The 23,411-nt window shown below is 44.7% G+C and overlaps 2 protein-coding genes and 1 long non-coding RNA gene across 4 annotated transcripts in view; 1 reads left to right on the forward strand and 2 right to left on the reverse strand.

The window, feature by feature from the left end:
* The window catches only part of LOC124194270, a 24,458-nt gene extending 9,426 nt beyond the window's left edge, over positions 1-15,032 (reverse strand). Inside the window, exon 1 of the long non-coding RNA XR_006874692.1 lies at positions 14,767-15,032. This is a non-coding gene — a long non-coding RNA (uncharacterized LOC124194270). The remainder of the gene's footprint in view (positions 1-14,766) is intronic.
* LOC124194266 (Kv channel-interacting protein 1-like) lies at positions 3,689-16,221 on the forward strand. The gene is made up of 11 exons (XM_046588375.1): positions 3,689-3,831; positions 4,117-4,643; positions 9,952-10,032; positions 10,132-10,178; positions 10,951-11,020; positions 11,142-11,212; positions 13,425-13,483; positions 13,603-13,697; positions 14,559-14,689; positions 15,628-15,690; positions 15,768-16,221. The coding sequence occupies exons 2-11, from the start codon at positions 4,589-4,591 to the stop codon at positions 15,813-15,815; spliced, it is 720 nt and encodes a 239-aa protein (XP_046444331.1). The 5' UTR covers positions 3,689-3,831; positions 4,117-4,588; the 3' UTR covers positions 15,816-16,221.
* Positions 16,222-16,608: 387 nt separating this feature from the next.
* Positions 16,609-23,409, reverse strand: LOC124194263 (dual specificity tyrosine-phosphorylation-regulated kinase 1B-like). Of its 2 annotated transcripts, XM_046588372.1 has the most exons (8): positions 22,901-23,409; positions 22,417-22,710; positions 20,521-20,742; positions 20,267-20,445; positions 19,848-20,196; positions 19,407-19,693; positions 18,936-19,263; positions 16,609-18,855 (listed from the first exon to the last, which is right to left on the reverse strand). In XM_046588372.1, exons 2-8 carry the CDS (start codon positions 22,499-22,501, stop codon positions 17,687-17,689), a joined length of 2,619 nt encoding a protein of 872 aa, XP_046444328.1. In that variant the 5' UTR covers positions 22,502-22,710; positions 22,901-23,409; the 3' UTR covers positions 16,609-17,686. The 2 variants fall into 2 exon arrangements, with proteins under 2 accessions (XP_046444328.1, XP_046444327.1); XM_046588371.1 differs by having other exon boundaries at positions 20,521-22,710; positions 22,901-23,390.
* Between the last annotated feature and the right edge of the window lie 2 nt (positions 23,410-23,411).

Genomic DNA, 23,411 nt, shown 5'->3' on the forward strand with positions numbered 1-23,411 from the left:
AGATGATTACCGATAATTCTCTCCTAGTCCCTTTGATTAAACAATAACCCGCCGCCCACCCTACACACTGTGTCCATTCATCCGAATTTGAAAATAAAAAGACGGGGGAAGAAGAAGAAGAAGAAGACTTGGGTGGGAATCGTGTTAGATGTCTCGACAACATGTCAAGGAGATTTGAGACGAAAAGCGACGCACGGCACGACCGTGTGAGCGACAACAATCAAGGTGAGTTTCCATAAAAAGACATTACAACTCTCAGCTTTTTCTTTTTTCTTTACCGCCGTCCCACTCATTATATTGGGCAAACTTTGACATTGACGGCACGGCCGACGTGAATTGAACCTTGTAGGAACAAATTAGGCCATTGACTTTGTCTACCGAGAAAGGGAGAGTGGATAAAAGGCATTGAAAGAGCCCGAGGGCAGATTCAATCTTAATAATAATAATATTTTTATTGGGGGGAAAAAAAAAAGGCCGCCGAGAGTATTTAGAAATCTTTTTAAGGGGAATCGGAAATGGCAGGCGCCATACTACTACTCTCTTTTTTGATTGCATTACTTCAAGATTCTCTCCCTTTTCTTTCCCCTTTCATCTTCGCCAGTTATATCGTATATCGTTCAATTTCAATCGAATGATTCTCAACTCGAATGCGCATCTTTTGGGGGAGATGATGATGTTCATCTCTAAATCACTCGATGATCGCCTATGCCCTGGAGAAGAGAATAAAATAGCAGAGACCGTTCAGGTCACATTCGATTTGCTCCTCTGGTGGTGAGGGGGTTCGATCGGCCGTGTGTTATTGTGTCTCTGTGACTATTGGTTACACGAGTAACCAAGGGCAAGGGCAAGTGAAGGGTTTCTCTTCTTCTGCGCCCTGGTGGGCTGGTGCACACACATAAACACACACACACGCGCGCGCGAGCGTCAGAGAGGAATTTAATGAATTGCTGGGTTGTGTGTCGTCCCTTCTCGACTGTGGACACAACCGTATCACGCGCTCCGTTAGGAAACCCGAGAACACCAACAACAACCACAACAACCACAACAACCCCAAGACGTAGGCAGTGGGAATTGATTGACACAGGCGAGAGGTGGGGCAGCAGCCTTATCTCAACCTTATTCTTTAAAAATCAAGTTTTCCCTTTTTTTATTAGACGAAGTTCCTGCGAACAGATGCCATGACGACGTGCCCAGAAATAGTCATGATATACGTCCATACACAATGCACTTTGAATTATACGTACAGTACAGCTATTGCTGTGCACCCTATGCTCCCGTAATACTTCCACAACTTTGTTGGTTTTTATGGAAGCAACAAAAAACCAAAAAAAGAAATCAAATAAAATAAGAGATTGCCCACATACTATAAAAGTCAAACAAGTCTGTTGCAAAGAAGTAGTACATTATAGGAAAGGTTGGTTGCCAAATAATATGTTTTGATATCTTCTTCTTTCTTTTTTTCTTCCCCCGGTCGGCATGACCAGACGCAAGAAGAAGAAGAAGAAGAAAGAAGTAACAAGGAAATATTAGTCCAGTGGGCGATGGCGGCGCTGTTGCTCCAGGATCAACCCAGACCAAAAAAAAAAGAAGAAAAAAATAATAAAAAAAGAAGAAGAAAAGGGGCGTAGGAAAACATAGGAAAAAAAGAAGGGAAGATTCGAGACAAGAGGGAAATAACAACTTAACAGCACGTTTGGGAACGCTAACTTAGTTTCGTTTTTGGGATAAAGAGAGAACGAATGAGAGATGGGGAGCCGTTAGATATGGATGACTAGATATAATAGACTGTGTGCAGCACACATAAAAGCTCGGCTACATAATGGCGTGTTGTATAGCGTGAGTCTAGCCAAACATTTTGGGATTGATGTTTTTTTTTTCCTTTTTCTTTTTTTCTTTTTGTCGTCGCATCATTATTGAAACGATCAAGACAACTAATAGGGAAGGGAAAGACAAATTTAGTTTCTCTTCTGTTCCCAATTTGTCACAGAAAGTTCATTTCTCTCGCTGGCTATTTTTGGCCGCTTAATTTTATCGATTGAAACGGATGGCGGGGTCTTGGATACATAGTACGAATATCCAGCAATAAGTGGTGGAATTCCGCACAGACTAACTGCGAGCAACTGACGGCTGGAACTAGTCCAGTGAAAAGGCAGACACGAACGGGGCTCTAGATCCTCTCGATCAACCACAACAAAAAGGAAGGAAATACTCGCGGCTGCGACTCGGGAAAAATGGGCCGTCGCGTTTACAGAGCGGAAAAACCGGAAGAAAAAAAAAAAAAGAAAAAAAAAAATCCAACGACCACATCGGATTACATAAACGTTATTTTGTGTGTGTGTGTGTGTCGTCTTCTTTGCCTTTACCGCATCGGTTGACGCCCACTCCGTGTTTTGTGGGACACAACGCAATATAGTTCTCCCAAGTTACGTGATTCAAGTTCTTGATTTTTTTAGACGCCCACATGGGCCGGAGACGGCGACTCCCCCGGCGGAACATTGGGTATTTATTAAAAAAACGCGGCAGCCGAATTAATAATCGGAGCGGAAAATAAGTTAACTTGTTTTTCCATGGAAAAGCTGAACGATGAGACGAGAGACAAAAACTGAGACTGCCAAGCACTCCATGACATACGATAAATCCGTCTGTCTGTCTTATACTGAACGTCGAATGATATTATTAAGGATCATCATCAGCCGAGTTATTTACTTTTCGGAAGCATTCCGGCGCCCCGCGGAACCCGAAACGATTCCAAACACGACGACGACGACGACGACGTTCCAATTCCCTTCTCTAATCTCGTGATATGTTAGGATCTCTCCAAATCACGGACGCATCTTGTCCCCTTACCATTTTGGCTGTCATCATTTTTACACAACATGCCAACGACCTACGCCATCTGTCGACTGACGTTTCAATCACGACGCGCAACTTGGCCCCTTTTGAAAAACAAACAAACACATAAGGCCCTTGTATACAAATCACTCAGGCGTTATTATTATTGTGTTACATTCCGCTGGCCCACGCCAGGTCGGTCAATCGCTTGTGGAAATAAGGGGGGGGGGGACTCAAAATTCCAAACGTGCCCAAAAAATTGTTTTGGTTTATTCCAATCGTAAACCACGCCCAAACAATTTATTTTGGCTTGTTGATTACCTTGCCCCCGCTAACAAATGTAGTGCGCAAGGACTTGCAATTGGCGTCTCCCATTTTCCACACCGAAACCCAAAAGGAGAAAATAAAATAAAAGATAATTATAAAGTAGCGAGTCAACGCGAAATTATTCGAAGGCGCGCGCTCGTGGTCCGCCCCCATAAGAAATAACCAATTTCCCACGCGTCACGCGAGAAGAGCTATAGACGCTCCGATATATATTATATAGACTGTGCTGGTGTACGCGATTTTTAAGTGTCTGTGTGTGTAGTATGTGCGTTGTTGGCTCGACGCCGGGCGTCTGCGTTAAACAGTGTCGCCTCCGTGTGTGTGTACACACACACACACACACGCACACACACATACACAAGGAGAAGTGAGCAGAAAGAGGAGCCTCGGCCAAATGGATTGGGATGAAAGAGCTTCTCCTGTATGGTGGGGATCCTACTTTCTCCCGACTACTCTTGTATACGGAGTAGGAGTAGGAGGAGGAGGTGGGTGGGTGGGAGGGTTGAATTCAGCCAGCCATGAAGGCGCGGAAGGAGCGAAAGAGAAAAGTGGGAGACGACGATGACGACGGTGAGGCTCTTCATTCGCCTTCCGCACCGTGTCGAGACCGCCGGCTCCCGTCGCACGCTCCCGACATCTCAACGACCCAATAACAACGCGACTAAGGCGCTGGTAAGTCAATAACTAAGCGATGCGCATCTTGTTAATCAATCCAATCATTCCTCCTAATTGACCGGCCCCATTTTCTCAAAACATTTGATCATTTCCGCGAATCAAACGGGCCGGTGCAGAACAAAAAACAAATAATTTTGCACGAACAAACGGACCTGATAACCCTCAATCTATAATGTGCCCATGTCTACACAATCTAGCGTTTGCATGTCGAAAAAGATCCGCCGCTGGGCTCTTTTTTTCTTGTTGTTGTTGCTTTGTTTTATTGGTTATTTCGTTTTGTAGGAACAAGCCGCACGCACATAACGGGACCCGAGGAAATCAAGCCCTTCGATCTCCTGTCCAAGGGTGGAGAGTGTGTGTTTGTGCGCGCGTGGTGTTTGTTGGTGGAAGAGGAGAACTATAGCTGTCAATTGCAACTGCACATCGATTGAGTGAGAACAGCCGGACGACACGCAACAACACAAAAAAGAAGAGGGGGGGGAAAACACACACACAACTCTCTCCTCTTTGCCTATACGCGAAAACAAAAACACAAGAAGAAGAAGAAGAAGAAGAAGAAACAAATAGGAAGAGACGACATTGTGAGAAGAGTTGCCGCCTCCAGTAAGCCTCCCGCTCGGCAAACTATACACCAAAAAAAAAGAAGCGAATATACATAACGCAGCAGCGGAGGGAAAGCGGAGGGAAACGAACGAAGAAGGAAGAAGAAGAATAAGGAAAATAAAAGGACGAAATCATTGAGCGATCAGAGAAAATGGCAAAGTATTTGAGACGCAGTTTCCGCCGAAAGAAGGAGGTCCGTTTTATGGGTAAGTCAATTTTACAACGAAACAAAATTTCGCTTTTCTATTGAATCTGTGTAGATAGTAGTAGAGCGCGTTGGATCTAGTATAGTTCGGGAGGAAAAAAATCGATTCTCAATTTCATCACTTCGGCTACTCCCCCCACTCCTTTTCATCCGCATATCAAAGTCATCGGCCCCGATGGACTCTCAATTTAACAGGCCAAATAAGTCGCGTGCAAACACGCTAAAAATATGCGGGTCCTACAATTCTAGAAAGGAAAAAAAAAAAGAGAAACATCGATACGATTACATCGGAAATAAATCCCAGCGCAGCAACTCTCTGTGTGTGTGTCCCGCAGGGAGAATGCGGGAGTAGCTCAGTAATTCGATATGTAACTTTGACGGAATCCCGATGTCCATATCCCGTACACATCTCTCCCCGCAAAAGTTTTGGGACTACTACTACTCTACACACATTCAAATAGTAATAACAAGTTGAGAGTTGAGCTTAGTGGCCGCAGTATATTGTTCTCTGTGCGGTCATCACGCGTTCAAACTGGCAACATCTATAGACGCAACTTTATCGGGCGATGTTATTACCGTAACAGGATTTTACATCCATGCAAATGCCAGCGCAGTTTGCCGTTTTTCCTGGTGGTCATTTCCCCGGGCCGTCTTTTGCCCAGGGTTCGTGTTCGCCCAGGGGATATCTACTACGACGTCGCGCACACACACAACTTGTACACTGTACACAGTCTATACTTGGGCGCTGTGAAGCTTTCAAACTCGACTGTCTGTCGGTCGGTCGGTCTGTGTGTGTGTGTGTACGCTTGTAGTTTAGAAAGTTGAGCGGAGCCATCGAGGCGAGAAAAGGAAATTGGGCGACCAGCAGTAGATCTCCCAGCGTCGGTTGGTAGTCGCAGAAGTGGCGCTAAAGGTATAGTGGCACTGCTATAGACGTCGATAGGAAAGAGCAGCAGCAGCAGCGCACTTTCGGCCACGGCTCATTATTGAGATTCATCCAAGCGTCGATGAAACGACTCGTATTAGAAGCTCGGCTTCGCTGCTGATTGCAACCGTAAAAGGCGTACAATCATCGACGTCGCGTGTGCCAAGGTTGATTGAAAAGCTTCCCTGGCAGGTCGACGGCGCAGAAATATCCAAAGTTTTTTTCCCGGCTCAAATGTGCCACTTGCCTCATCAACTTGCCAATTCAACCGGGAAAATCAAGGACCGTCAAGTCACGACTCTCCTTTCCAGCACTTTACCTGAGACTATTATTTTTTTTTTCAAACAGGAATTCCTGTTGAGTTTCAGCCAAAGTCTCAAATGTGGCCAAAAAACAAGATCATCAATCGTGGCCCGCAATTCAGTCAGTCGGCCTGTAGAGATAAACGAAATGCATAATGTAACAGTTACAGGAATCGACTTCCTCTGGCCCAAGTGACTGATGACAGAGACAGTCGGATGTGCCAACGGCAGCAAAGTGACGAAATGCCGAGTGGCGATATTATACAGTCGGGCAGGACAATGGTGCGCAACACGCACCAGAGAGCAGAGAGAACGAATCTGCTGTACATGTCGTCCTCTAGTATTGACTGACTCTCTCTCTTTCGGCTGTGACCCTTTTTTTTTGTCTATTGATATTTACTCGCGTAATTCCCTCCTCGGCTGCTCCCGCACGCACTCGGCGGGAAAGTAGGCGTCAGTGTTTATAGTGGAAAATTCGTCCGAGATCAAAGCAAATAGAACGTAGCCAAACTGCCAATGGACACATTTGAATGTGCAGTGTAAGCGTCGTGCACGTATATATGACATCCAGTTCAAATGCCACCCAAAGAGGTGAAACACTTCAAAGAACACGGAATGATGCTGCCAGGAATTCAAGAGGATCACGTTCTTACCGCCAAAGAAAAGAAGCATGAGCGAACCGTGCGACCAATTTTGCGCCAAAAAATGACATAGTCAGTACATGTCAAAAAGAAGAAGAAGAAGAAGAGAATCTTCTCCGGTTGAAATACATCAAAAAGGGAATTTTAGAAGCTAAATGGCGTGCGGTTTACTACTCGCTATGCTACAATGTCTGGCCGAGCATTTGCTGCGCATTACACGGTAAATAAAGGTCTCAGTCATTCTCTCTCTCTGACTTTGCAGGGGAGCCAGATGCTTTGCGCCTGTGGACGCTAACGAACCAGATCCTTATTCAATCCCCTCTTGAATGCTGTGGGTTGGTCATATCGTAGCCCGCAATCCAATTCCCCGTAGTTGTCTGTATCTTATACACTAGACATGGTTCCTGAGCAGAGAAAGAGGATAGGTAGGGAGGATCTAAAACCTTGATCAATCCTGCTCCCATTCTCTTTTTCCTCTCCTTTTTTTTTTGACCCGAAAATCCTTTGCCGATGCTGGAGTGAGCAGAACGAGAGAGAGAGAAAGAGAGAGAGATGAGACTCACGTTTGTCCGAGATATAAATCAATCCCCAAGTTGAAAGATCTGCTCTATCTCACCCACCCGCCAAAGTCGAGCCCCGTTGATTATAGTTCATCGTACACCAGGAAGAAAAAAAAAAGGGTCTAGTAGCAGCAGCGAAGGGTCTTGCTCCTCTTCCCAGCACACATATCTCTTCATCCAGCCGGGAAACCAGCACTGAAGGGCAACGGATCGATGTGTACAAAGCACGAGTATATATGTGTGTATATAAGATAGAGAAAAACGAGTCTTTCACTATTTACAACACCAGATGGATAGGCAAGTTAGGCAACCTACGGTTTAGCCAGAAGAGTAGTATTGAATACCTTGTTAGTACAATCTATCCATCTAAACACGGGGGGCCGGGCCCGGGCACGGTACAGTTACTGCGCCATAATTGTTTAGACCGCCCCTGTTTCTTTTGCCCGACTTGATTCCTTCTCTTTTGACACCGTGTATGACCACTCTGAATGTCTCTTTCTATCTATACACTACAGCCATATTAAAAGAATTGGGGGGGAGCGACTATACTACACGTATAAGGAAAGAGTCAACAAAGCCAATCATTGTAATGGAAAGACCAAACAACAACCACGCCCAGGGTTCTGGTCTGGCTTCTTTTTCTTTTTCCCTCGTCCGGGGGTCTCTTTCATCACGTAATACGACACGGAAAGCTTCAACAACCTAATAACTTGGGCGTGTAATATCCCCAACCTAAATATTTCCTCGATAAAAAAAAAAACGAAAGAAACCAAAAATGAGCGTCCGGGACGGCGTTAAAAAAAAATCGGACGCGTTAGAAAATGATCATAAAAAAGTTGCGTTGCTCGAGAGTTTCCCAAACTTCACATCTTCCCCCAAAAATAATTCACGCGCGCAGAGTACATAGAAAAAAAGTGGGGGGACCAGACCCCATAATCGATAAGAGACGTCTATGAAAAGAGTCGATATAAAAATATATAAAAAAAAGTGAGCGAAGATCAATCCCGCGCTAGTTTCGACTGAAACTTTGCCATTTTCATTCCGTGTCACGGAGTAGAAGGAAAGTTGACGATCACACAGTCGAAAATAAATTCCAAATAAAGAAAAAAAAAGTCCTCCTTCGTCAGCCAGTCGATATATATTGTTGCCCTTGCCATAAAAGCTCGTCGAAGGGAGAATTGTAAATGGCATATCCATCATTAAAAGCCCCAGCATCCATCGCAAACACACACACACAGAGCTAGACGAGAGCAACTCGATCCCCTTGGCCCCGGCCGCGACTTTCTGGCCAACATCGTCATTCATGATTTATGCCCCGCCATCCAACGTTAATACTATCCTGAATATATACTATTAACTCACGAGTAGCAACAGAAAAAGAGTCAAAATATATTAAGGATGGAAGGGAAAGAAGGAAAAGAAAAAAACAGACAGTTTTCACGACAGGCATTCGCGCAGAAACTGGTGAGGGGGAATCGTGGAGGAGAAGAGAGTGAATCATCCACACACAGACACACACAAGTCAATTATCCGCGTTCTCATCGCAACGTTATAAATAATAATCACTCGAGTGGCTCAAAGAAGAAGAAGAAGATGACCCGTCTAATGTATTTGGCACACCGGGAAAGCCATTCGTGACCTTCTTTTTCCTTGCACGCCAATAAAACTAGAACTCTAAATGATGATGATGCAGCACCATAGGGTACTACTGTTGGGGGGTGGTGGTAGCAAAAAGATGGGCATTAACAACTTTTTCTTTTTTAGTCAAAGAAGATTATATACAGCAACAATGCCGGCGTAATCTAAGACTCTATCCGCTGAATTGGCGACGTCGGGAAAAACGTTTTGGCTTCCCGCCGAGACTTGTAGCGTATCGTGAAAAAGAAATTAAAAGGAAAGGGCCTAATACACTAACGAGTTTTCTTTTCTTTTCAAAAGGCCGAAAAAAGTTCAAACAGTTTGTCCTGCCCCGCCATTAATCACGACTTTTCGGTCCCTCTGGTCTATCTCCCGCGGTATTAGAATACACAACCCCAAAGGTATCTAAGTAGACTCTCTCCTCGAGCGAACGAGCGGATTCCCGGGTCTTAAATTGCGTTTGGGTAACAAGTTTTTAAGACTAGGCCGAGAAAAACGAATCCCTTTTGATAAATCTCCTTATGTAATAATAACATGACAATGCACATCAACAAGCGAAGATTGGCCTTAGACATAAAGAGAGCCACACGCACTAGCGATGCATCCCGGGCAACGCCTCCCGGCTTAAACCTGCCCGAACACGTATAAAGTGCACACACACACAACGTTACGTATATATATGATATATATATATATATACTATCTCCGCTTTTGATCTCTTGAACCTTTCGGCTCACATCGAGTCCGTGTGCTCTCTCCTTTGTATACACACACACATACAGCGCCTCGTAACCTGGGGAAATTGAAAAAGGCGGGCTCTGTCGTTCCCCCCACCTCCTTTGCTGCGCTACATACACACACGACGTCAATGTCGACGCCATCGATCGCCGATTTGACTGTTGATATATATATAGACGAGTATACGTATACAGAGAGAGAAGTGAGGGATGAAGGAAGACCGGAATACAAGCTCAGCATCTCGGCTTTCATCATCATAATAATAATATTACTCGTCTGCGGTCTTGTCCTCTCCTCCTCATGATATTGTGTACACATACACACTAAATCATAAATTCTTTTCTGGCGATTTTCCTCTTTTGCACCTGCGTACCGAGTTACCGGGGGCACACACATACTCACTCCTATACTTATCTCTTTGCCAAAGGAAATAAGCTGTATTTTACCTTTTTATGGTTTTTCTTTTTCTTTTTGGGTTTGGCGGAAAATTGGCTGGGATCGACAGGAAGCGCCGAACAAGAGGACGGAGACAGTCCGACGCCGCGTTACCGACCTGACGGCATCGACGCCCTTTGCAAAGCCACCGGTTTGTAAAAAAAATAAAAGACCAACTGGGACATCCAATCACGTCAAATTGAATTTTTTTTTCTCTCTCTTTCCATCCAATGGGTTTGGGTGCCAACAGGATTTAGCCGCAAGGAACTTCAACTGATGTACCGCAGTTTCAAACAGGTAAATCACGAAGCCCGACAGCCACTTTTTTTTTCTTTACTTTACTTTCACGGCCGACCTCAATTCCCCTGGCGTCGATTTTGCATGGCTTCTCTCATGTGAGAGGGGGGCGATTCTATTTTCATCGAAAATCTGATCAAAATGGTTTCCCGATCGATGGAAACTCGTTCCAGAAGCCCAGCCGGAGGCTTTTCTATCATCTGGGCTGCTCCCGGCTGCCGACTCCACTTACACAAAACCTGAGCGATAGCAATCGGTTAAAGACGTCACGATCCTACTGCACACAAGTGCTGTGCTGTGCTGCAAACGAAGAATGAAGAAGGTCGTTTCCTTTTTTCCTCTTTGCATTTTTTAACTCTGGAAACTAAGAAGAAAAACTGCGTAAAAATACATTTGATGCTGAAGAGCTCCAGCCTGGAAAGAATTGCCCACTACTACCGAGAACTCGACAACAACAACAGCAACAACAACAACCACATTAGCAGCCGAGCTTTTCTTTTTGCAGCTCTCTCTCGACTCCCTTTAGAATTTGACCAGCACCGTCGTTTCCAGGATCTTTCCGCCCGCTGAGTGTTTGTTTGCTCAGCCGACAGTAAATGATTGAGTCATTTGAAGGTCTGCGTTGACGCGGGAGAGCCCCGTTTGAACTCTTTACCACTTTTCACGACTCTCTTTTGTCTTGTGCCATTTTTCCTCGACTCGAATGTTTTCTAAACATAAAAACGGAGAAAAAAGTTATTTCTGTAGCGCCTTTTTTTTTACGTATCCGCAGGAATGTCCATCTGGTACGGTGAACGAGGCCACATTCAAGCGCATCTACACCCACTTTTTCCCGTACGGAGGTAAACAAAAAAACCTAACTTAACCAAACTAACACTCTTTTCAAACGCAATTTGGCCACAATGTGTCAACTGAATTTTTCTTCTTTCCCTAATTCTTTGTCAAAATATTCAAATTGTACAGACGTTTCTCCGTATGCGCATTGCGTCTTCCGGGCGTTCGACATTCGCCACAATGGCGTCATCAACTTTGAGGTAAGTTGTGCAAGCAAAATCCCGCTGATTCCGATTCTCTATGCCTCACGTTGAAAAAAGGGGCCGAGCGGATCGACGGAAAAACATGGGCGGCTTTCCTCAAAGAAATTCCAGTCGTTAAGAAAAATAAAAACGTCCAAAGTTGTTGCAATGATTTCCCGTCAAAAAGCTACCCCCCTCCACCTTGAAAAAAAAAAAACCAAAACAGCTAACCACATGGCAATCGATCATTAAGTTTGATCCCTTTCCATTTGGTCGCATCGTTGGATTTTGGGACGAGGATCGACCCCGTCGTTTATGTTTTCCCCCCGAGAGAAAAAACAAAAAAACGAGACAAGAATCTCAAATTCGCCCGGCCTGGTCCAATGTCTATAAGCCTTAGACGGGCCGGATGAAAAGCGCCTCAATGGCGTGTGTTTCGACTCGTTAAAAAAAGGAAGGAAACTGGAACAAGGAATAGGCAAAAAAGGGGAGACCAGCTTCATCAGACTTCACATTCGCTTCGATTGCTCGACACATTTGACGAGCTAGACGACTACTTTGTGTACATTTGACACAAGAACAACTCCCACCCCTACCCCGTTGACATTTCCGTTCTTAAACAAGAAAGGCCGCCCCCAGAGTTTTGTTAATGAGTTGCTCCTCCCTCTTTTTGCTAGTCATGTCGTGCAACTCTTTGCCTTTTCGATTCCCATTTAGCTGGAGAGACGAAACGGAGCGGAAAGCGAATTGAAAACATTTTCATCCGACTTTTGAGCCACGAATAGCAGCAGCAGAAGCACTCCATTATTCCGTCGCCGTCCAAAGTATTATGAATAAATAAAATGCCACCAGGATTATTATCATCGCGTACGAGCGTTTACGGAAGTGCGCGTTTTCGAGAGAGGAGAGGAGTGGGGATGGCCATGTTCACCCAATTAGAGCTTAGCGTCGGTCTGTCCGTCGGAATTAATCCCGAAACAACAAACACAAACAACACAGCCAAGTAGAAGAGGAGGGGGGCAACATCAACAAGGAAACGGGGAGATGATGACAACAAGAGAGTAAAGATCTCCCTCCCGCTATCTCTGCCCGGATGCTGGGAATCCAGCAGCGCTCCGTTTTCACGCTCTCTTATCGCTGGCTGCGTAGATAGAGACTCGCTTTCTCTTCTTGTCAGAGCGGATCAATATGACTCGTGGAACGCCACTCGCCTAACACGACGACGGCCTTCCTTCTCCTCCCGTACGAACCATCAACAGTATCCTCGCCCATGAAGAAGACGAGACGCGATGGGTGCGCTCTGCCGTGTAAAGGGGAAAGAAAAAAAGGGGGATAGAAAAACGAATAAAGATGGCGACTGTCAAGATCCAACCCACAGCCGAAATCTTTGGTGGGGGAATGAAAAAAGGTCGTGCAACAGCACAGCGCCCAGGGATCATTCGATTCCGGGTACATCCGCCGGAATTGTTTGGACCATCGGTTAAACTCCGGCTCATGAAACAAACATCCAATCAAACCTTTCTTTTAGCCCCTCTCCCCAATACGTGCTCCACATACACACACACTTTAATGATGTAATAACTTGCGTGTGTATACCAGTCTATAGTTTAGCCGGCCAAACTTACTGAGTATAGTTTCTGTCGCAAAGTCTTTGATACATTTACAACTTTGACGGCCATTGCGTAATTGCAACTCTCCCATTAGTAATAGGAAAACGCAGTTGTAGCAAACTACACGTTCACAAAAGTTGACTGAGGGGGGGGGGACAATGAATATTTTAAGAATAAAAACTGATTTGACACCCAACTGCGCCTATAACGAACAGCTGATCCCGGTAGCCGCCCTACCACTCGGTTGGTTCAAAACTTTGCTAACCGATTGTCGTGAATTCTTTTTCTATTCAAAATGGGACGACCATCTTTAAGCCAAAACGAACGGGGAATTAAAGCGATAAAAAAAGAGGATTGAGCAGAGAAAAGAGCATGAAGAGTGACAGTTTCTTGGCCCGTCTCGCAAATTTCAAATCCTTGGGCATGCGACTTTGATGTGGCAGCAGCTGCACACGCCATCGTTAACCTTAAAAACCTTTTTCTTTCCCGGGAATGTCGGATTATGTGGGCGGGAGACGAGCAGGGCTAGCAAAAGACAAACAACGTCATTTTGGCTAACATCAAATTTTCTTGTTTTGTTGTCTTCTCCTTTTTATTTTAACGAATATTTTTGAACGCAGGATTTAGTGCTGGGAGTGTCGGCGCTGTCACGTGGATCGGTGCCGGACAAATTACGATGGTAAATGGACCGCGTGATATCTGTGACTCTGCGGGTGGTTGATTGGGTTCCACTTAACCCAACGCACTACAAGACTGTATAACCAAAAATATTTCTTGTCCTTTTTTTTTGATGGCCAGGGTTTTCACGCTGTACGACGCCGATGGCGACGGGGTCATCAGCCGAAGTGAATTGCGGGACGTCGTCATGGCCATCCATCGACTAAGTCCTCACGGTAAAATCAATGACAAAAAGATTCCATTCGTATCCACGGAGAAGGAAAGAAAGAGAAAGAAAAGTCCCTGGGATTGTGAGCCCTCGGAGCTAGTCTATATACTACTAGTCTTAGTAGTGCAAACGTTAAAAGATAGTCAAGAGCTGCGATACTGCGGGAGTCGCACGGTGGGTGAGAGACGCCTTCCCGGAGGCAAGTCACGTTACATCGGAAAGAGCTACTGTCGACAGAGGAGATTGCTACTACGTGGGCTGTGTCAGGGGACCAACGCACACACACACACACAACATAATCACACACTGACGGTTTGGCTGGGAAGAGACGCAAGTCTCTGGTTCGGTCTATTCCCTACACTATCACACGATTTCGAATGGACAGACTCGGTCCCGTTGTTCTCTTCTTCTTCTTTAAAATCAAAAAAAGATGAGAGCAGCGAAATAGAAAAGAATTGGGAAAACATCAACAGGATATCTACAGCAATATGGGATTGGATGAATTCCAAACAGACGGGCGACGGATTGATCGGGTTGTTCAATCGTCTCGAATAAAGATGAATGTATAAAATATGTCGATTTTCTTGTTTCTGGCTGCCACTAATAACAGCGAAAAGAAAGAAAACAAAAACGTCAGTTTCTCAATCACGCTTGGAATGAAGCCCATCATAAATATAAACGCCGTTGGCATTCGCTATCGATCGATCCTTGGCGGGAAATATGAGACGAGGGATTTTCCTTTTTTTGTTTTGATAGAATTCTCCCTCATTTTCCGATACCACCAGCATAATATACCGAATCTATTCATCATGGCAACATTTGATTAATATGGATGTGTCTCCCTTCTTCCTCTTTCTTTCACCCAAAGGCAATCTACTCTCGAGTAAAACGATTCCTGACATGATGCCAAGTCCATCGACCACCAATTCGGCAGCTGCAATGGCCGAACGCAGAAATCACGAAATGTTTGCAGAACGACACGCAGATCGCATATTTCAGGTATTGATGCTAAGACTTTTCAATTCTATTCCTTTTCGTACAACAATACAAACGAATTTTATAAAATGGTGACTTACTACTTTTGGTGGTGATCACATTGATTCTGCTCCATCTTGCATGAGGTGGCCATGGGTAATTCTAGTTGATTTTTGAAATATTTAGTTCACTGGGTTTGTGGATTCAGTTTCTTTGATATCAGTTCTGTCTCTTTGCCACGTGGAATGGAACATTAAAGTCAAGTTTTAATGAGAAAAGTAACAACTCATGTGGCCATGAAGCCCATGATGTGACAAAGAAATGACCACTTGGTCGAGTTTAATGTTGATTCTGATTCGAAAAGGAAGACAACAGCGTTGCATGTTCATTTTAATTCCGATCTAATCCCCTTGGCGCACACAGTTGCAATTTTTTCTGTTTTAATTGAAGAAAGTAGCAAAGACATAAACATAACCAACCAATTTTATCTTAATGCATGAATAATCAGCAGTGTGTGCATATCGTAGGAGTATGTTATCCAGAAACGTCGTGTTTTGATGCCTCAGCCTCTTTGGGCAAGCAATTAAATTCGTCTGCTCGACTGGATTTGTTTATTATTAACGCTTGGCTCAACAAGATTTTAATCAGCCTTGCCCTTTATGTACTTTTTTTTAAACGAACAGAAATAGAACCTTTAAAGTTTCGGCAAGAAAAAAAAAAGTTCAAAGATTCTTGTTGATCAAAGGAATTTACTCGTCTATGCTTGAACGAACAACAGAAATGAACTTTTGTTTCGTTGTTCCAAATGGGAAAGAATCCTTGCACTCAAACGCAGCCGAGTTTTAATTGTAGCCACAGGCTTTGTTCCTTTGCCTCGTTTTACTTTGTGGGTTATTAAAATACAAAAATGTAGGCAAAACTATTGAAAATAACGATGATGATTTTTGTTTTCGTGACGACAGAAACTCGATCTCAATTGCGATGGCCAGGTTACTTGGGACGAATTCCTGGAAACGTGCACCAAGGTAACAATGTTGACTCACTCTAGGTGCTGTTCTAGTGGTTAATTAAATTTGATGTATACGGGTTTTCTGCGTGACAGGACGAAACAATCGCCAACACAATGGCGAACATGGACGTCACCCTTTGAAGGATTTCCTTCACCCTCGGAAAAGTGAAAAGGAAACAATTCTATCCCGTCAGTGTTGTTCCTTATGTAATTTTTGCCTGGATTTTTCCGTAGCTTTGATTTCTTTCGTGTAGAAATTATATTTCAATTTTACCCCGAGATATTTCGAAGCGTGTTGTTTTTCTATCAATTCATTAGATGACTTTATATATTACAAAAACAAACAACAAATTATTGACGGATCTATAATTGAGAAAAAAGGAATCCTGCCAAATAACGTGTTTTTTTATTGATCGAGTGTCTATTGCCGGAATTTCTGATTAACAGGACAAGTGAATGTTTTTTTCTTTTAACCCATTCGTTCATTCTTTATATTTTCGTGCATGTATATCCACATTCTCGAGAAAGACACGATTTTTTCAATGGTGTTCTATCCCCTTTCTCTTCATTTATATGTACACATCGTTTCATCACTAAAAAAAAAATTATGATCGATCTCACAAGATATTCCTCTCTCATTAATAACCTCCTGGTCAAATGAGGAGCTTCAAATAGATGGGGGAGGGAGGAACAAACGAACGCAATGTCACACGCACTCAATATTGGCAAGAGAGGAAAAAAAAAGAATTAAAAAACCAAAAATTAAATAAAAGGAAATTGTTAAAATTATCGTCAATGCAAGACAAACCATCAGATACGATTTGGGAGAGGAGACAAGAGAGGGGAAAAACACGTCAAGGATTTGCAATCGATCGGAGGACACACACAAGACGACGACACGCACAAATTTCAATATTTTTCTTATTTTTTGGGGGGGGGGATATTTATCCTTAAAAAAACAACAAACAATCCAACAAATTGTATCGTTATTTTTACCGTCGATGAAGAATTCTCTTGTCTATAAAAGATGGGAAGAAAACAAACAGACGAAAGAAAATATTTGTCTACACATACGAGAAGAGCCGAATAAATTAAAACACACACGCATCTCTCTCTCTCTCTCGAGCCACCAGGAAAAAGGAACACACACACACAAATAAACAAAAAGAATTAAAGACACGCACAGGTTCCCTGTCTGATTCCTTATTCTCGGCGTATGCAAATACATTTATTTAGTACGGGGAAATCATCGATTGCATTATTTTTTTTTTCCATTTTTTAAAAACTCATGTCTTAAGCTATATTTGGGGGTTTTGGTGTTTTTTTTTACATGTTTCTCTTTTTTGTTCATTTTGGTCGCTTTTTTTATTCGCGGATCTAATTTTTAAAAAGACAGATTCGGAGGAGAGTGAAGTTGATGTAGTAGTTGCGGAGGAGAAATTATATTAAGAAGGATCGGCTTTTGATGCTACTAATAATCAAAATGAGGCAGTTTGTAGAGGGGGAGACGACGATGGATAGGAACTCTTTCCGCGTCAAACCAGCTAATTATTATTATTTTTCTAGAAAATCATTTCAGGTTGGTATTCATTTTTTTTCTTTTGCTTTAAACACAAAAAAAAATCGGGTGATTGATTCGGGATTCTCTTTTTAAAAAATTCGGGAATAAAACATTGCAGATAATTCGATTGGTGGTGGGGGGGACGTAAGGAGTCGTGTGGCATAATTATTTTCGCTAATATAAAAAAGAGAGAAAAAACATTTCGCGGTCATGAAAAATACAGTAGTACTAAGGTTGAGCAAAACAAAATCCATCAAGGTTTTCATTCCGGATGGATAAGAAGGGAAGGGGGGTTGTTGTGTGGTTTCATTATTATTTTCACACGACTTTTGCTTTCACTCGCTCACTTTCTTTCTCTACTCTGCCTGTGTGTGTGTTTCTACAAAAGAGAACAGCGTCGTAAAAGAAGAAGAAAAACAAAATTCAAAATGTGTTAAAATAAAACAATCTGTCAGTGGCTTGCTACGGGACTTTGCTGGACGCAAACGCCCACTTGCATGGGACTGTCGGACCTGTCGCTGCTACCGCTGGCCGACGTCGCCTGTGGAGGGCCCGACCGAGAATTCTTGATGGCTCCGCCACCCACGGCCGATCCTGTCGCCGACGGCATTTCGTTGGCGTAGATGAGCTGATTAGCGGAAGAGGATGACGAAGCTGTTGGACCATTCATACTGCTAAACGCGCTACTGCTACTATTGATATTGCTACTCCCGTGACTGGAAGGGAAGGGGTAGATGGAATTGGAGGAGGATGAGGCGTTGAAGTAACCAGACGAGTTGGTGGACAGACCGCTGGGTCCGGGCGGATGAACTAAACTGTAGGGGGTCTGATATAGGGGCAAGTTGAGGCTGCCGCTCTGCGTGCAGTCCAGCGATGATGTCGTCGCCGACAAAGCTGCCGAAGGCCCACCGATATAGTTCACTCCACTTCCACCGCCCAGGTTGCTGTACGTGGCCGCGTTGTTGCTACCCACCGAGAAAGCCGAGCTTGATCCGATGAACGCCGAAGATCCGGACGCAAAGACACTTGGATTGCCGCTATTCAGCACTTGAAGTCCTACACCACCACCACCACCACTTGCATCCAGATGAGACGCGTATCTCCTTCCGGCGGCCGCCGCCGCTGATGAGGACGACGAAGAGTTGGAGTAAGTGGGCAGGTGGTGAGGATGCGGCCGTGATCCCTGTTGTTGCTGCTGGTGCAGGTAAGGAGGTAGACCTCTGGGACTTTCGCACTCCATAGCAGAAGACTGGACTGCTGTCGAGGCTGTCGACGAGCCCGACACGATGGCCGAATAATTGACGGGACCACCGTGACTCGGATCCGACCGCGCTCTACTTTCTGCGGCAGCCGCCGCCGCTGCTGCCGCCGCCATCACCGCCTGACTGGAATGATCCGCCATGCTGGCTGGACTGGTAGAGGCCGAATTGTTGTGCGTGTTGGTGCCCTCATCGGCCGTCCGCTTGAAGAAATTGTGCTGCAGAGCATAATAAGGTGTGATACGCGTCTTGGGGTCGTAATCCAGCATCCGCAATATCAAATCCTTGAACTTGAGGTAATCCGATACAAAGTGTCCGATTTCACCCGATCTTCTACCCCCAGGACCACCTGATTCCACACCTGACCAGAACAGGAAGAAAATCGATAAATACCACAAAGGGTTTCCGGTACGTTTTGAACATTTGAAATTGGATATTTACCGACGATGTCGTGAAGGCGGCGATGGCCCGGCGCTTTATACTTTTTGCCCTCTTTGGATTTCTTGAGGACGTAGGAGCCATCGGGTAGTTTGTCAAAGTATTTTTTGGTCTTGTGAGCCGAGTCGAGCATGGCCCGTGGTGGCATGCCCAGCACCTCGACAATCTTGTTCATCTGGTCCACCTCGTTGGCGCCTGAAAATAGCGGCTCTCCCGTGTGCATTTCCACCAGGATACACCCCAATGACCATATGTCAATTGCCAAATCGTAGGGGATGCCTAGGAGCACTTCTGGTGATCGGTAAAACCGTGACTGGATGTACTGGTATATCTGTAACCGTTAAAAAAACAAAAAAGAAACGACGATGAAATACTCGCCCAACGCAAAATACTGAGAAGACGCCAGTCAAAAACGCAAAAAACAAGTTTATGCAACTTTGTTTGGTCGTCGTCTGAAGTGGGCGCCACACTTACCCGTTGGCCGAGCTGGCAGGAGCTGCCAAAATCGACAATTTTGATTGCCGACCTCTTGGGATTACACAAGAGGATGTTCTCTGGCTTGAGGTCGCAGTGTATAATACTCAGTTCAGGCGTGGAGAGGAAAAGCAGGGCGGTGCACAACTGCTGGGCAAACTTGCGAGTCAGATTGAGCGAGACGCCGCGAAAGTTGGTGTTGCGCAGCAGATCGTACAGATTGTACGACAGCAGCTCAAACACCAAGCACAGGTGGTTGCGCCACATAAAGTGGCGCTTTAACCGCACTGTAAAGAAAGAAAGAAAAAATAAAATAATCAATAGAGAAAATTAAAGGAAAAGAAAAGAAACAAAACGGCAATTAAATTTTGTTTGTTTCTTTTCCTCCCGACCACACACAGAGTCGGTGAGCAGGTTGAAAAGGAAGAAATGCTATTTTACCGATATAATATTTGTTCTCAGCGTCGGCCTTGTTCATCATCTCGAGCAATTTGACCTCGATCTGGGCCTGATTGAGAAAAGGTTTCTTGTTTTTGATGATTTTGACGGCCACATGACATTGCTCCTCGTGATCGTAGGCCTTGACCACTTGACCGAACGAGCCCTTGCCAATGAGTGAGTCGATTTCGTAACGATCGAGAAAGCGTTCGCCATGCCGGACGATATAGTCGTGGTTGTCGTCGTCATAGCCATCGTTGTACACCTTGCGCTCCTTCTTGTTGTGCTGCTGACCGGAATCTTCGCCTGGGGCTTGCTGTTGCGCCCTTCTCTTTTTCTTGGCATAATAAACCTGGCGGAAATAGCAATATAGAATTAGTTACAAAATAGACCGACGAAATGTATGACTACTATTGTCTCACTTCGTTGATGTGTTTGTAGGTTTTGATGAGGTCTACGGAAAGTTTTCGCAGAGGAGCCGAGGCAGGGTCTCTAAACTGACGAGGTATTCGCGACTGCATCGTCTGCAAGTCGGAGGAAGAGCCGGCGGCTGACGTCGAGGCAGATCCAGCTCCACCACCGAAAGAGAGTGAGGAACTCCCTGCAAAAAAAACAAATACGAAACAACGTTAAAATGGAGTCAGAATTAAGTACTAGAGTCAGATGATTTATTTACCTAAGGAGGAGGAATTGATTGCGGCATTAGGATTGATGACGGACAATCCTCGTCCAAGGGCTGCCAGCTGTTCTTCGGGCACCAGCCGGCCATAGACGGCTGTGCTGTTGTTAGCACTGCTGCTGTTGTTGCCGCCGCCGCTGCTAACGACGCCGCTGTTGCCACTCGGACGACCGGATGACGACGACGAAGATGAAGACGAGACGACTATACACTCGCCGGCTGGTTCCGTTTCGGAAAGGACAGTCACCAACCGGGAGCGAAAGAAAGAAACGAAAGAAGAAGAAGAAAGAAATGATGAAAAATGCGCCACACACACAAAAGTTATGAGGCAAAAATTTATGTTTAGGTATTTTTCGTGAAAACTATTTTCGACCGTCGCTTCTTGTTCTCCTCCGCATGGTAACGAGCCCATGTTTATCTCTTGTTTGTCGTGTCGAGAGTGTGTGTAGATATATTTATAAATAAATACAATTTTGTCAAATAACGGAATGATCGGTCCCCGTCGGAATTTGTTCGGAATCTCCAACCGACCGCCCCCCCCCAAACTCTCATATATGTGTGCGTGTGTATCGGCGTCGTTCAGGGAACAACTTGTTCCGCCGCCAGATGGCACGAAAACGGTCCCTATTTTCAGTTCACTTGGCGTCTGACTCCGCCCCGATTTCCCCATCCGACGGCCGAGTACTCTTAGCCGCCGTGAGCGCCAGGAGGGAGAAAAGAGACAGTGAAAGAGAGAGTCTGATGAAAAGTTGGTGCAAGAGACGTGAACAAGGAGGGGAAGCAGCGTGACGGCGGCGGCGGCCAGCACGAAGAAAAGAAGAAGAAGGGCAAGAGAAAGAGGAGAAAATGGCTAGACGGCAAAGAGAGAGAGAGAGAGAAGAGGCCATATATACGAGCCCGTCTGTCGATCAACGACCCGCCGGGAAACAACACCCAGGGATGGACAACACACACACACTCTAGTTGTGGCCAGGCATCCCAGGGCTGAGACGGAAACGAAAAACGCATGCGCGCCGAGCAGCAACGAGGCCGTTTCGGTATTTGGCGTGTAAAAGATCAATGATGAATCACACAATTTTCGTCGATTCGTCGTTGGCCTCTAAGAAGAAAAAAGATGAACCTGTTCCAAAAGATAAACAATTCGTTGGGCATGTGTCGATGGTGAAATTGGCGGGGGGAGTACCGCCGTCGCAACACCTCCGATTGATGACGCAGTCTAGCCCCGTCTGAACCGGAAATGACGTCACGACGTGACGCACTTGAGTCAGCCAGCCAGTGACCGTCATTGAAACGACTTAATGAACCAGACACACAAATTTTGACACGGCATTCCTTTTTTTTTTCTCTCTCTCCTGAACATCGAGGTTCTTTTTTTAGAAATGGAACGGAATAATGATTCCATTTATTTATCTTCCCCACCCGCCCAGCTGTAGTCATCCCGTTGCTTGCAAAGCCAGACGAAAGAGAAAATGTCTGGCATTCCACATACTCTGGCCTCTCGATCCATTTTCGGGAGTAGTACCAGCGCCTGTGTCTTGTCTGTGGTGGTAGTGGTGGTGGTACGAGACTTCCGGTCCACTCAACCAAAGAGTAGGAATTGGGTAGGGGAGAAACAAAATGAAGAAGAAGAAAAAATGCCCCGACTGCAAAAAACAACAAAAACAACAACAAGGAGGAGAATCCTGCCGTTAGGGAATAAATAGAAGCGACCGGAATTTTCACGTGATTTCTTCTCTCCTACTCCCTGACTTTGCATGACGACCGTGTCAAACACACACGAAAAGCTCACCCCAAATGAATCAATTCATTATTCGTTTTCCGTTGGGGGGAAAATTCCTGGCGACCAACTTGATTCATTTTTAAAATATTCGTTTAAAATGAGAAAAGGCATACTTTTAGTGTGGTGGATTTGCATCTGTTCATGCTTGTGCCAGTCGGGTCGCTTAGGCTGGACCAGAACGGAACTTTCCATCGCCATTCAGCAGAGGTCACTCGATGACCTCTTTTAACCTTTTCAATACTGTTGGAGGCGGGGTCAAATGAGGTGATGCGCGGCTTTTCTTCTCTCCGAAAAAAACCTGTTCTTTCTTGTCTTTTTTGCTGGTTCACACACAAACACTGCCTAATTCACTTGAAAACACTCTTTGGTATTTGTCGTTTAAGAGTTCCTGCACAAGCGATGATCACCTGAAAGATAATAGAGATATGAATTAGCTGTGAGAACGAAATGTGTACATTATGTAATCATATGAAGGCTTCTTAAAAAAACATTGTTTGGAGTAAAAATACTGCCAAAACTTGGAAACGATTTTTTTAATTAATTGGATGCCAAAAGCCTGAAATGTTGTGAGCGAGTAAAAATGCTCAAGAAAAATACCTTTTCTCAAAACAGTCCAATGAGGGGAAGTCTAAACTTGTTCTTTATGCTTTGTTTCTTGTTCTACACAGTCAAGAGATTGAATATATTTGATAAATTTCACTAGGACCCAGCTTTTAAATTGTTTTTGTGTGCTGCCATGGCGTTTTTTTTTCACGAGCCAGACGACACAACACGACACACACACACGGCGTATATACACTTTTCTGTACACAGTGATGGCGGGTGTCTCGCACGGCAAACTGAAACTTTCCCACTCGAAAACACTACGAATCTTGTGAGTCACCAACGGTTTTTACACGAATCCCGTACAGTTTCACCATGCAAACAATTAATGATGAATCAATGCCCACTAATTCCGTGATATTAAGCAACTTTTTAACTCTTTTACTGGGCGATTGGAATTACGTGTTGACATATCAACAAGGCCCCGAAAACAGCTAACGGAGACGAGCGCCCTCTGTACACAATTCTTCCCCTCTCTCCTTTTGCAAATGGCGTTGCTTTGCAC

The sequence above is a fragment of the Daphnia pulex genome, chromosome 5 (genome assembly GCF_021134715.1).
Source record: "Daphnia pulex isolate KAP4 chromosome 5, ASM2113471v1".
Taxonomy (NCBI): domain Eukaryota; kingdom Metazoa; phylum Arthropoda; class Branchiopoda; order Diplostraca; family Daphniidae; genus Daphnia; species Daphnia pulex.